General features: G+C 34.4%; 3 protein-coding genes across 5 annotated transcripts; all 3 read right to left on the reverse strand.

Moving 5' to 3' along the window:
• Positions 1 to 592: 592 nt before the first annotated feature.
• Positions 593 to 4,336, reverse strand: LOC106452449 (B3 domain-containing protein REM20). 3 transcript variants are annotated; one of them, XM_013894564.3, is made up of 10 exons: positions 4,162 to 4,336; positions 3,710 to 3,765; positions 3,545 to 3,624; positions 3,329 to 3,452; positions 3,032 to 3,088; positions 2,430 to 2,491; positions 1,957 to 2,088; positions 1,315 to 1,762; positions 1,152 to 1,231; positions 593 to 1,057 (listed from the first exon to the last, which is right to left on the reverse strand). In XM_013894564.3, the coding sequence occupies exons 6-10, from the start codon at positions 2,469 to 2,471 to the stop codon at positions 809 to 811; spliced, it is 951 nt and encodes a 316-aa protein (XP_013750018.1). In that variant the 5' UTR covers positions 2,472 to 2,491; positions 3,032 to 3,088; positions 3,329 to 3,452; positions 3,545 to 3,624; positions 3,710 to 3,765; positions 4,162 to 4,336; the 3' UTR covers positions 593 to 808. The 3 variants fall into 3 exon arrangements, with proteins under 3 accessions (XP_013750018.1, XP_048617002.1, XP_013750022.1); XM_048761045.1 differs by lacking the exon at positions 4,162 to 4,336 and adding an exon at positions 3,854 to 4,017; XM_013894568.3 differs by lacking the exon at positions 4,162 to 4,336 and adding an exon at positions 3,870 to 3,958.
• Positions 4,337 to 8,469: 4,133 nt separating this feature from the next.
• Positions 8,470 to 9,445, reverse strand: LOC106345461 (DNA-binding protein S1FA1). The gene is made up of 2 exons (XM_013784665.3): positions 9,275 to 9,445; positions 8,470 to 8,891 (listed from the first exon to the last, which is right to left on the reverse strand). Exons 1-2 carry the CDS (start codon positions 9,299 to 9,301, stop codon positions 8,688 to 8,690), a joined length of 231 nt encoding a protein of 76 aa, XP_013640119.1. The 5' UTR covers positions 9,302 to 9,445; the 3' UTR covers positions 8,470 to 8,687.
• Positions 9,446 to 10,703: 1,258 nt separating this feature from the next.
• On the reverse strand, positions 10,704 to 12,063 carry LOC106452450 (probable E3 ubiquitin-protein ligase LUL2). The gene is made up of 3 exons (XM_013894570.3): positions 11,616 to 12,063; positions 11,041 to 11,530; positions 10,704 to 10,956 (listed from the first exon to the last, which is right to left on the reverse strand). Exons 1-3 carry the CDS (start codon positions 11,888 to 11,890, stop codon positions 10,837 to 10,839), a joined length of 885 nt encoding a protein of 294 aa, XP_013750024.1. The 5' UTR covers positions 11,891 to 12,063; the 3' UTR covers positions 10,704 to 10,836.
• Between the last annotated feature and the right edge of the window lie 272 nt (positions 12,064 to 12,335).

Below are 12,335 nucleotides of genomic sequence, written 5' to 3' on the forward strand. Positions count from 1 at the left end.
CACCATCGTTAAGCTTTGGGATCTAGATTCACTTACTACAAGATGATTGCTTCTATTTTAGTAGATTTTATGACTACATGCTTCTCTACCTTCGTTGGGGTCTTTTTTATTCTTTTTATATCGCATGTTTATTCCGCAAATAAGCTGTTGAATATGAACTTGACAAGAAACCTGCTGATAATGTAAAACAGAAACTATCACTTTAGGTTTCATGTCTGCATAGAGAGAAGGGAGACATCAGTAATCCAGCTCTAGAAGAAGAGGGTGGCACAGTATTCGATCAGTGTGGAAGATTGTAGAGAGAACATTGTTGTGTGTGGAACAGAACAGAACATGAACCATCGATGTCTGAAGTGGTAAAGGAGATTCAGGATGGAGAATGAGCATTGAAGTGCTGCTTTCTTATTGCAGCCAACATTAGAATGTTTTAGTGGTACTAGTGATGTCTGCGAGATGTGTGAAATATTGTTTTATTAATCTAATGCTTTTAGTCTTCTATCAAAAATATAAATCAGTATAGACAACTCCACTATTGCTTCACTGTCTCTGTGTTGTGTCAAAGCTTGTTGGATTTTTTGTCACCTTGGAAACATACTTCAAAAGTCATAGATGCATTACATAATAAGCACTGAAAATACAACATGAAACATGATTAAGTTCACAAGGTTTCTCGGGGATAAAGAAAGTAGTACTAAGATAAAACAAACAAAAGCCATACTAAGACATAGATAGTTATTGTGATAGTGGTGATGATGAGTGATGGATGAAGGGTGCGGTGATGGTGATGGTGATGATCATGAAGAGTGATTCAACCACGTCCACGAGTGACTGTGATCTTGATTGTGTGAACTTTCTTCCTGATGTGAAGCATCTCACAGTGGACAGTATCACGCTCTTTAAGCCTGTTCCTTCTACAAATCCTGTCCCATCCTTTGAAGCAGATCCTATCATCAGACCATTTCCCTTTAGCCCCATGCATGATCCCTTCTCCATCAATGTACTTGATGCGGTCACAAAACGTAAGCCCATGTTCTTTCACCACATTTGCAGGAATCAACTTGCATCATAACACACAAAACATGTATAAGCCACAACCATATTGAAAGAATGAACAAGACAGTAAACAAATATTTAAGTTATTTGTTTCTTACCAGCTCATAGATCCTGTTCTTGAGGGTGGTAGTAAAGCATGGATTAGACTCTACCTCCAAATTTGAAAACCCTGCAACAACTGAGACAAAAAAAAAACATGCTTCAGCAACAAGTTTGTGTGTTAGTTAGTTAGTAAGTAACAACTACCAAGAACTATCTCACCTTCAGCGTTAGATACAGTGTCATCACTGTCAACATGGGAGAGACTCTGGCTGACTTCATCATCTTCACCAGCAATGAATGAAGAATCATCATCGCCTTCATCTTCTTCCTCATTTGAATCAGCAACCACTGAAGAATCTTCTTCTTCTTCTTTGTCAGAATTAGCATCAGAGAGTTCCACCGTCTCGACCTCAGCTCTTATCTCCTTACAACCAGAACGACCAAAGACACTAACTTCAAAAGTGTGAGAACCGTCGTAGACAAAGGTCAAGAACTCCCCGTCCTTGAGTTCATGGTCCTCTGCAAACTTTGACCACCCTGAAGTGAAATACGCACAGTCACGTATTTTCTTGAAGCTCACAGTCCAAACGCCACCTCCAATGCCTTGGAGCTTAGCTGTTTGCGGCAGTGGGTCTTCAAGATGCTCATTAAAAGACATTGGAATCGCCTGAAAATCACCAAACACACAGATTTAACGTATGAAGAGAAACAAAGGAACAAATCCAGAATCTTTTGATCACATTTTCACCCTAAGCAGCTAAAGATTCTTTCCTCCTAAACCATAACTCTCCCTCTACTAATACTTTCTACTTATTACATGGAAGAAGGAAAAAGAGAGAGAGAGAAGAAGAAGAGATGTACCATTGATACAGAAGCAGTTTCTGAGAGGAAGACCTTGAAGAACCGGGGAAGATCAACATCTTCTTCACTTTCAGACATGGTGAGGTCCGTTGTAAGAGAGATTCTCTTAAATGAGTTGGAGAGAGGGAGAGACTAAGTTTGAAAGAGAAATGAGTCAAGAACAACGATACTTATATACCAAGTTGAGTCAAAGGAGTCAAAAAGCTTTGGAAGAAAACAGAGGTGTACGTGTAAAAGATCATGTTATTTACAGTTTAACCCCATAAAATGTTGTAAACTACAGTCAAAGCCAACAGAAGCTGGTTATGAATTCATGTTCGTACACTGACAAAGTACATCTTTATCTGAATTCATGTTCGTAAACTGCATGTCTGAGACTGAGGAACTTTTAAAAGTTTGAATTAGAAAAAGATATAAAATAAATGAAAAGTTGAACACCAAAGTAAAGAAGAGACTAAACTGTACAGCATTACCAGCCCAGCCTTAAGTGTAGTCCACTCGATACTCTGTTCCATTCTTCGTACTCCCTCCGTTCCTAAAAGATAGACTTTTTAGTATTTTCACACATATTAAGAAAACACATTAAACTACCATAATAAATGTATTATTTTCTGTAATTTTCAATTTTCAATAACTTTTAACCAATAGTAATTCAATAAAGACAATTAATTTTCTTGAAGTTTACAATTTTTTCATAGAAAACACAAAAAATACATCTTTCTGAAACAAACGTTTTTTCTAGAAAGTCTATTATTAAGGAACGGAGGGAGTATATTATATAAACTCGTTACACTTATGTTTCTTTGATGAAAATAAAAGAAAGACTTTTACTTTCTTAACGCACAACTAATAAAATATTACTGTTGTTTGCTTCTTCTCCGCTTGTTAAGGGTTTTAGTGTTACATAAGAATCTAACATGCGGAGAAATTAGTATTGAAGTAGATTAGAAAACAGAGCTTAACTTATATAAAGAACTATTAATTCCTTCAGGCATATTATTATCTTGATTACATACATCATCCCTCAAGTTGTTCCTCTGCACTAATTTTGTTTTGCAGTTTTGGAGAGACAAACCTTGAACTTGCTGCCTTAAGTTTGTAAATTGGCAGATGAGGATGATCCATGTCTACCCTGTTTAACAAACAGAGAAAGAGAGATACATCAACTACATACTCAGATTCCAGATAAAGAGACTACTTGCAAAGCTGGTTTCAATCATATAAGGGAACAAGAACACCACTACTGATAGCTGAAACTTACTCCCATCAAAGAAGCCAATTTTGTCAATGTGGATCTAGGACCCAAAGGCTCTTTTATGGGCGAAACAAGACTTATGTAATATAATTTTCAAGAAAGAGTTCTGAGACTAACCCGCAGGTAATTTGGAAATCCTTTCTCGTTTGGTTTTGGTAATATCTAGTGATGTCCTGCTCGTTGGTGCTGTCGACAAGAGCCTGATTTTGCCTACTCTCTTTAGGCCTCGTTTAGCAACAGGCTGTAAATAATGTATCATTAGTAAATGATCAAACATCATTAAGAAGTCTTGTAGTTAATATGCAACTTAGAAAGTGAATGAAGATGATATACCTGTTTTTGTTTTGTTGCCTTCCCTACTCCGTGTGCTCTAATCTAATTCTCAGCTTCTTAGGACTGGCTTTGGGTTTCATCTAAGAGATAAACAAATCAAAGAAAGAGTCAGATGTTAAGAAAAATGAAAAAAGCACAGGGTGCAGTTGTTGGTAGCAGATTTACCTTTTCCTGAGAGGCAGCTCAGGCAGGGAGGGACGTCTAGTACTCTCTACTTGTAGCTGAAATTTCAAACAGTGTAAGCAAAAAGATGGTTAGCTTGGTAACAAAACTAAACATATATTAACTATTGCTTCTGCAAATGCGTACAATCTAGTGTAGACACCTTGAAACAGTACTTCAATAGCTGACAATAGACACTATAGCTCTCCAAGAAGCGTAAAGAGAAAGACGGAGAGGAAGTGTTTCATAATGGTGGAGAAAACTAAGAAAGTATACCTACACTGCTTTATAGAAAGCCACTAAAAGAGTAAAGCTCGAGAGCTAGACCACATAAACTGATTTACATATAAAAGATACATGCTAATATGTATGGTAAAGGAATATATCCGCACAAACATGCAAAAAGCTAGTAGCCCTTTCCCTCTACAAGAGATAAACAATGAAACAAGACTTACTTGAGATGATTGCTACTTAGTTCATTAATCGTTCCAGGTGTTGCAGGCTTCAGATGCTTTAGCAGTCCTTTGAATTGACGCTCTTACATCTTCAATTGCTGAGATGCTGTGTTCGCTCAAAGATCTCCAACGATTGAGGAGGATGATGAAATTTTGAGTGAAAAGTGATTTCCTTGTCTTCAAAAATCTCTTATAGACCAAATGGTCAAAAAAAAATCTAGAGCATCCAAAAAAAATCTACGTGGACCAATTAAATGGAAATGACGATTTTGCCATTAATAAAAGAGTAATATGAGCCATTGGATTGTCACATCTATGTTTTAATCTTGGCCATACAACTTCACACATGTCTAATTCTCCCTCCTTCTCTTTCTTTAATCTCAGTCACTCACATCCACACAATCTTCCTTATCTCATTCTCTCATTCGAGTTGGTAAAACTAGTATAACTCGTAAAACTAAACATTTTAAAAAATTATATAATTAGTATACAAATGTTATAATTTACACATGAAATAAAAAAATAAATATTCTAATTGGTATATGATGACAAAAATGTCATCTAATTCATTTAAGATTTTTCAATTTTTTGTTAAATTATTGCATTACACATTTAATTTTATATTATATATTTTATACTTTTAAGGTTATTAACTATATTAGCCATATTTTTATGATAATCAAACATCGAACATATTTTATAAAGGTATGATGTGAAAATATTGGTACAACCCTTATAACTAGACATATAAACAATATATAGATATATATATATATATATAACTTTTATTATATATTAGACGAGTATTACTAGTATAACTAGTACAACTTCGACGTTTCAGAAATTAACAAAACCAATTTGGTATTTCGTATGAGAAAAACAATCATATATCCCAGTTGGTATGTACTCATAAAGTTTCTCTTAATTTAATTTGAAGTTTTAAAAAAAATATAAAAATTATTACACAATTCCATAAGTTTACATGATCTACCTTATACTTTTAATGTTGGTTAACTTGTTTGTCCACATAATTTTTGGAAAACATACATGAAATGTAGTTTTACAAAATTGATGATTTCATTGTAACCGGGCAAAGACTTGTAAACATAAATAAGTGGTACAACTGAGGTAAATGTATTTATTATGTGGTACAACTAATATTTTATGATTTCACTGCCAAAGTACAACTATGCACAAACTGGTACAACTCAAAAACTATTACAACTATGTACAGTCGGTACAACTAGAAAACTGGTACAACTACTTGTTATTTTATTTAGTATTATTTTAAATATGCATCATGTTGTAACTTAAATATATCATCCCATTTAAATATGTAAAAATATAAATTATTTGCATCATTTCATTTTACACAAAATTAGTATCAATTTTAAGAAGTTATTCAAAAATATGAATCATTTACAACTGCTGATTTATATCATTTACTAATTAAATGTAATTTAAAAAAAATATTTGATTAAAATGATTTATTTTGGTAAGTAATTCTTAATTAATATTTTTACCGATTATTTGTATTATTTGTTGCAATTTTGTTTCTTTCTAATAGCTATTATCATCTTGATAAACAAACTAAAATTGTACAATTGTCGATAACAATTGTATTAATACATCACGATTAAAACAATTATTTGCAAAAAAACAAAAATCATACATCAAACCCAATCTTTTTCTTCTTTCTGGTGATTTGCATCTTTAGAGCAATGGTTGAAGAATTTTCTGGCTCCGCATCTAGCTTTTTCGCCTCGAAACTAAAAAAATAAAGATGATTTTTTTCCGAAAATCGTACAACTAGTATAACTTATAAACATATCAATTCCAAATCAAATATTATTAAAAATATACTATTCATATATTTGACACATGCAAGCAGAAGAGATTAGACCAATATGTCTTATCGGTTCTACATCATTCTCTTTTCTAGCATTTTCACATGCTAGAAACAATCAATAAAGGAAATTATACATCTCATAATTAAGTGATGCCATTTTCTTGATGGAGGTATATTACTATTGATAACATTAAAATATTCTCCAAATATGTGTAATGTCTATAGAAAATCATAGTTGATAAATTATTTTAATAAAACTAAAACTATAGTTGAAAGAAAGAAAAATAATAATCTTCTATAGAAATTTTAATAATTAAATAAGTTTTATGATCTTTAAAATAAATAATAAAATAAATTGATAAATTATTTTAGTAAAAAACATGAAAATTAATTTAATTGAAGTTGAGAATAAGTTAAACATTTTAAATACATTTATATTATATGTTCATTTGTTTATTGCGGGCGGGTCTACATGCATAAGCACCACTTGCACTTGCCCAAAGACGGGCCTGAACCTACTATAACTTTTTCTGGCTTTGCTAGGGTTGGGCAAAAAATCCGAGAACCCGAAGAACCGAACCAAATACGATCCAAAAAGTAGTACCGTACCCGAACCGAAATTAGTTAAATATCCGAACGGGTTCAAAATTTTGGTATCTAAAGAACCAGAACCGAACCCGATCCAAACCGAAATATTATAGATACCCGAATATATCCAAATTAGAATTATGTACCTGAATATGTTAGCTATTTGTAGATATAATATCCAAAAAAATATCTAAAATGTATAAGATATTTTGAAATTGTCTAAAATATTTAAAAATATATACAAATAGTCAAAAATAAATATCTAAAATAGCTAACTCAAAACACCAAAATACTTAAAATGTCTATTGATTGATTCTCCATCCAAATTTTCAAGCTAAACTAATTTTTAGGTTAAGTATAGGTATTTTAGCATACATTATTCAAAATTTTATGTTATATATTATTTTTATTTATAAATTTTGAGAAATTTAAATTATATATGAATTGAAAATTTATTAAAATAATTTAAACGGAGCCAGAATCTTTAAACCCGAAAACACAAAATCCAAATAGATACGAACTGAATCCGAATGGTACCCGAACGTCCACCCCTAAGCTTTGCAGCCGCCTTCTTTTGCTACGAGAACATAAAGAATGAAGATGCATTTTTTTCTTAAATAGTACACTAGTATAACTAGTAAAACAAAGTCATTATCCAAATTAAATATTATCGAAAAAAAATTATTAACATATTTTGACACATATAAGCAGGAGGATTATACCAATATTTTTATTGGTTCTGCATTATCATCTTCTACAGCACTGACAACAAAAACCAAATATCATCATATTAATTGCAAAGTTGTACTAGTTATATGCATTGTATTTGTACCAGTTATATTAGTTATACTCAATCTATTTGTACTAGTTATACTTGTTTTAGTTATACTAGTTGTACTAATTTGAGTTGTACTAGTTATACTAGTAATACTCTGTGTTTTTTTTATTTTGAATCTAGTACGTAAAAGATGAAATTTGATTCTGGGTAAGTTATAATTGATTGAATATGATTATGGGTTGATCGATTTGGTATAAGAAAGAGAAAATTAGCGGATAATTGAAAAACTTTTTTGATTTTATTTAAAAAATAAAAACTGTCGATGGAGAAGAAAGGGGGAAGAAGAAGAAGAAGATTTAGGTTAGTTGGGTCGGGTTTCAGGTGGGTCGGATTCTGGATCAGATAATAATGGCATGGGTAAATAAATATGTTTATGTCTTTAGGTTTTTTCGTTATTTTACTTAAATTTCTATTTAAATTTAAATACAAAATGAAAAGAAAAAAAGGATGGGTCTAAATGAGATTTTTTGGACCCCAAATGGTCTATACTAGCATTTGGTCCCACCTCTCTCCAGACAGTTTACTGAGCTCGCTTGTTGTTCTTACTCGCGTCCAGTTTTGTTTTATATTTTTTTCCAATTGGTTTGTTATTCGGTTTGATCCGGTTAACGTACGGTATTTGTACGGTTTTATCCGGTTATCGTACGGTTTGATTCGGTTACAGAGTAAAGATAAAAAAAATCAACAAACGAAGAGAGTGCAGATATATAAATAGGCTTCTTCTAAAGACCAAAAGCTAAGAAACTAAAACAATCAGATGAAAAGAGCAACAACAGTTGTTTCTCAGCTCTTCTTGTCTTCTCACCTTCAACACAATCATATACAAGGATGTAGTTTCGTAAAGCATTTTTCTTGTTGTTGGATATGCAGAGTCTGGATTTGGAGAGGAAGCTCTCGTAGTCGTATTTTTCTAAGGAAATGAAAAGTTCAAGAATAGAGCCAAACCGTGTAACGTTTCTTGGTGTTCTTACAGCAATGAAGTTGAAACCTGATGTAGTCGTGTGGAACACTCTACTCTTTTGCAAATCAAAGGTATGTGAAGGCAAAACTAAACATTACCAAAAAAGTCTAACCAAACAAAATGGGTGGCTTCTACTTGCTGTCCCATGTGAAATCATACAGAACTCATGACACAAGTAAAGGAAGCAAAATGTTACGAAAACAAACAAACAAAAAGGTGTGAAATTTGATGACAATTATAACCTTTATCCAGATTTGAACAAGGCACAGAGTTAAAGCTAAGGTGGGTATTTATTCTCCAGGCACAGGGACCCCTTGCTTCAGCTTCTCCCGCTTGAGCTTCTTCTTAGAAACTGGCTTCTTCTTCCTCGGGGGTAGGTTCTTCTGAGCATACACGTACATCACGTAGTTGGCGACAAGGAACACAACAAGCGGACCTCCGACAACAAGCAGCACGATTAGTCCCGGGTTCAATCCTTTGGCTTCAGCAGCCGCCTATCAATTGTCAAACCAATGAGTTGCATATAAAACATCATACCAAGCATAGAAACAGTAATCTAGACACAAACACTACACTAGGATCTATCACGCTTATACCAAGCAAAACGTGCATGCAATTGTTTGTAAATCACCACACTATTAAGTATTAACAATGTTTCAAAATGAGATGAGACTGGTTTCACATTTGAATAATATCGCAATTTTTCTCGCAATTAAAATATGCATGTCACATGGTTTCCTTAGATCATTAACAAAATAGTCTAAATTCCCCAAAAAGTAATCAAATGAACATCTCTAAGAGATCTAATAACAGGGATCGTAGAAAAGGAGCGGTTGGATCATACAGAAGCAGCAATAACAGGGATGATTAACGATACCTTTCCGGCGAAACCTTCTCCATCCATGAATACGATCCGAAATCTTTAAGATCAGCTCCAGTAACGTAAGAATGGTAGGAGGAGAAGGAGAATGATTTGTAGGAAACGAAGATCTGTTTTCAGACAAGAGATTATTAAGACACAAATACACACGCAGATTTGTCATTACACGTGTTTTATATCCACTACATAGCCACTTCCAGTCATTGTAAAACTCTTGTTTTGACCCCTTACTTTTCAGGAATGTCCCAATTCACCCGTAACTTCTATTAAGGTGGCTAGACCCCTGCGTAAACCAGATTTGATTAATCCGGTTTGAATTCGATTTCAGTTTACTAATTAGTAAGTAATAGCTAGGGGATAGGCAAATCCTACAAGTGCTCTCTTGAGCACAAGCTTCCCCAAGGACAATAAAGCCTCCACTGAGCAGCAAGATCGTTGGTTCTTCTAGTTTCAAGCAATGACTAGAATCATGCTGCCTGAAAATCAGGTGCTATTATTTAGTCATGTTTCTCTTCCTAAACTGGAAAAGGAAAACATCAAGAAAAGCCATGTGCAGGGGTGGGCATTCAGGCACCTATTCGGGTTCGGTTTGGGTCTATTCGGGTTTTGAGTTTTCGGGGTCAAAAATTTCAGCTCTATTAGGGTATTTCTAAATTTCAGTTCGGATCTTTGCGGGTTCGGTTCGGGTTTGGATAACTCATTTAAATGATTTTTAAAATTTTAAAATTCATTATATACTTTAAATTTCTAAAAATATATAAATAAAATAATATATTGCATATAAATTGGAATAACATATGTCAAAATACCTAAACTTAACATATAAATTGGTTTGGTTTGAATATTTTGATAGAGAATCAACAGATATTTCAAGTATTTTTGGTGTTTTGAGTATATTTTAGCTATTTTAGACATTTACTTTTGACTATTTGTATATATTTTTCAAGTATTTTAGACAATTTAAAAATCTCTTATATATTTTGGATGGTTTTTTAATATACATTAAATCTAAAAATAATTAATATAATTAGGTATATAAATCTATTTCGGATACATTCAGATACACGAAATACTTCGGTTCGAATCGGGTTCGGTTCTCTAGATACCAAAATTTTGAACCCGTTCGGATATTTAGTCGATTTCGGTTCAAGTTCGCTACTATTTTTTCGGATCGGATTCGGTTCGGTTCGATTCTTCGGATTCGGTTTTTTTGCCCAACCCTAACCCTAGCCCTAGCCCTGTGAATAAATATTTCTACAAATTATTAAAATTTCTGAAGTCTTTTTTACCAATTCATATTTCCTTTCAGAGTCCCCTTTGTCTATGCGCTTTTCAATGAAGTTGCAGTGTTTATTCAACTCAACCTAAGCACAAGATCTGAAGTCGTCTTTATAGTAGTACCAAAGTAGCCTGATGGTATACTAAACACTTGGAACAAAAACTAGAATTAAAAGTGTCATTTGGACATATGTAGTCAGTAACATGAGTTTTTCAACGACTCCATATCCACCACAAAGCAACAACATTGAGAAACTGACTATGTACAAACGTGGCAGAGCTCAGTTGTTGGAGACATTGGTGTTGACAGTAATCTCCAAAAGCCTATTCACTGGTTGTCTACAGATTGGACAAAGGTTTGTCTGAAACCTCAAAAGCTTTGCGCAACCGCTACACATACACTACCAACACACCCAAAGAAAGTTAGCAATCTATCAAAATTTCTCCAAGTAGATTGCAAAACAGATGTTCAAACTAAAGCTTACCATGTGCCTGCAAGGGAGAACAGTGGTGTCTCGTGGCTCAGTCAAGCAAATCACACATTCTTTACCACTCTCTGTTTCATCTTCACCACTACCATCAACTGTATTACCAATCCCGTAAATCTCCTGAAGAACATACTTACTCCCATTCACCCACAAGACCTGCTTCACCACTTTAGCCTTGTACTCGCCTTTGTCCTTGTCCAAAACCGCATGAGTTATCTGACGATTCGGCGTTTTCGCCTCAGTATCATCTTCTGATGAAGCTGACGACGCCTCTGCCTTCACCGCCACATGATACACATCAGACTCGTTCGCCTCAGCCAACTCAGCCTCTGATAAAGCAGACAGCTCAATCCCTGTTCCAAAGGGCTGCTTGAACTTCTGTCCAAGACCCTTGGGGAAACTAACAGTTGTAGATGGAAACAGATCCGCCTTAGTAGCAATCAAGTCACAGTCTTTGCCTTCTATAGCAAAGAACATCACAGTGATGCTGTTGATCACAAAAAAAAAAAAAAAACCAAGTAAGTTCTCCAACAAGACTACAACAATCTCTGATTTCACGAAATCGTTTTTACCTTCCGGAGACATTGGCGTCGAAGGTGAAGGAGAGCAGGAACTTGCCGGGGTTTGATTCATCGGGCTCGAATCTCAAGGTGTCCTTGTTCAAATTGACGTCGTTCTTTATAGTCACAGCTTCCTGGTGCTCGACGTAAGCAACCTGAGGGTTTATGGCTCCTTGAGGATTGTGGTGTGGATAATAGCCCTGGTACTGGTAATACTGCAACGGAGGATGATTAGGGTTTGTGTGCGGCGGCGGATCTCGGCGCATTCCACCGGTTACATTGCCCATGATGATTCCAAGATCGACACAAAGAGAATCGGTGGAATGATGATGATCGGGGAAGAAGCCAACGCTAGAAACGGTCAGAATCGAGATTTGTTTATTAATTCGATTCTCTTGTTATTCTCTTTGGGCCTTTTACATTAAATAGAAAGAAATTGACAACTGCTTTGGGAACTGCTTTTCAATATCCTCCTTCATTTTTACTTCTTCTTTTTTTTTTTTTTTGCAAATTTCTGCTTGTAAAATCAATAGTTACATGATATTATTACAAAACAACAGTGGGGGATACAAAGACAGTTGCTGGACTGTCTCGGTTTTGACCGGTCGGTATATCTGTCATCAATGCATTCCCCGGCGTGAATTAGTGGTCGTTTGTGCTATTATTATGCAGCTTTTAGAAGTTAGGAATTTGAAGAAGTTGTAGGAGCCGACTGTGTTTGAAGGTTGGCCA

This window comes from Brassica napus, chromosome C6 (assembly GCF_020379485.1).
Source record: "Brassica napus cultivar Da-Ae chromosome C6, Da-Ae, whole genome shotgun sequence".
Taxonomy (NCBI): Eukaryota; Viridiplantae; Streptophyta; class Magnoliopsida; order Brassicales; family Brassicaceae; genus Brassica; species Brassica napus.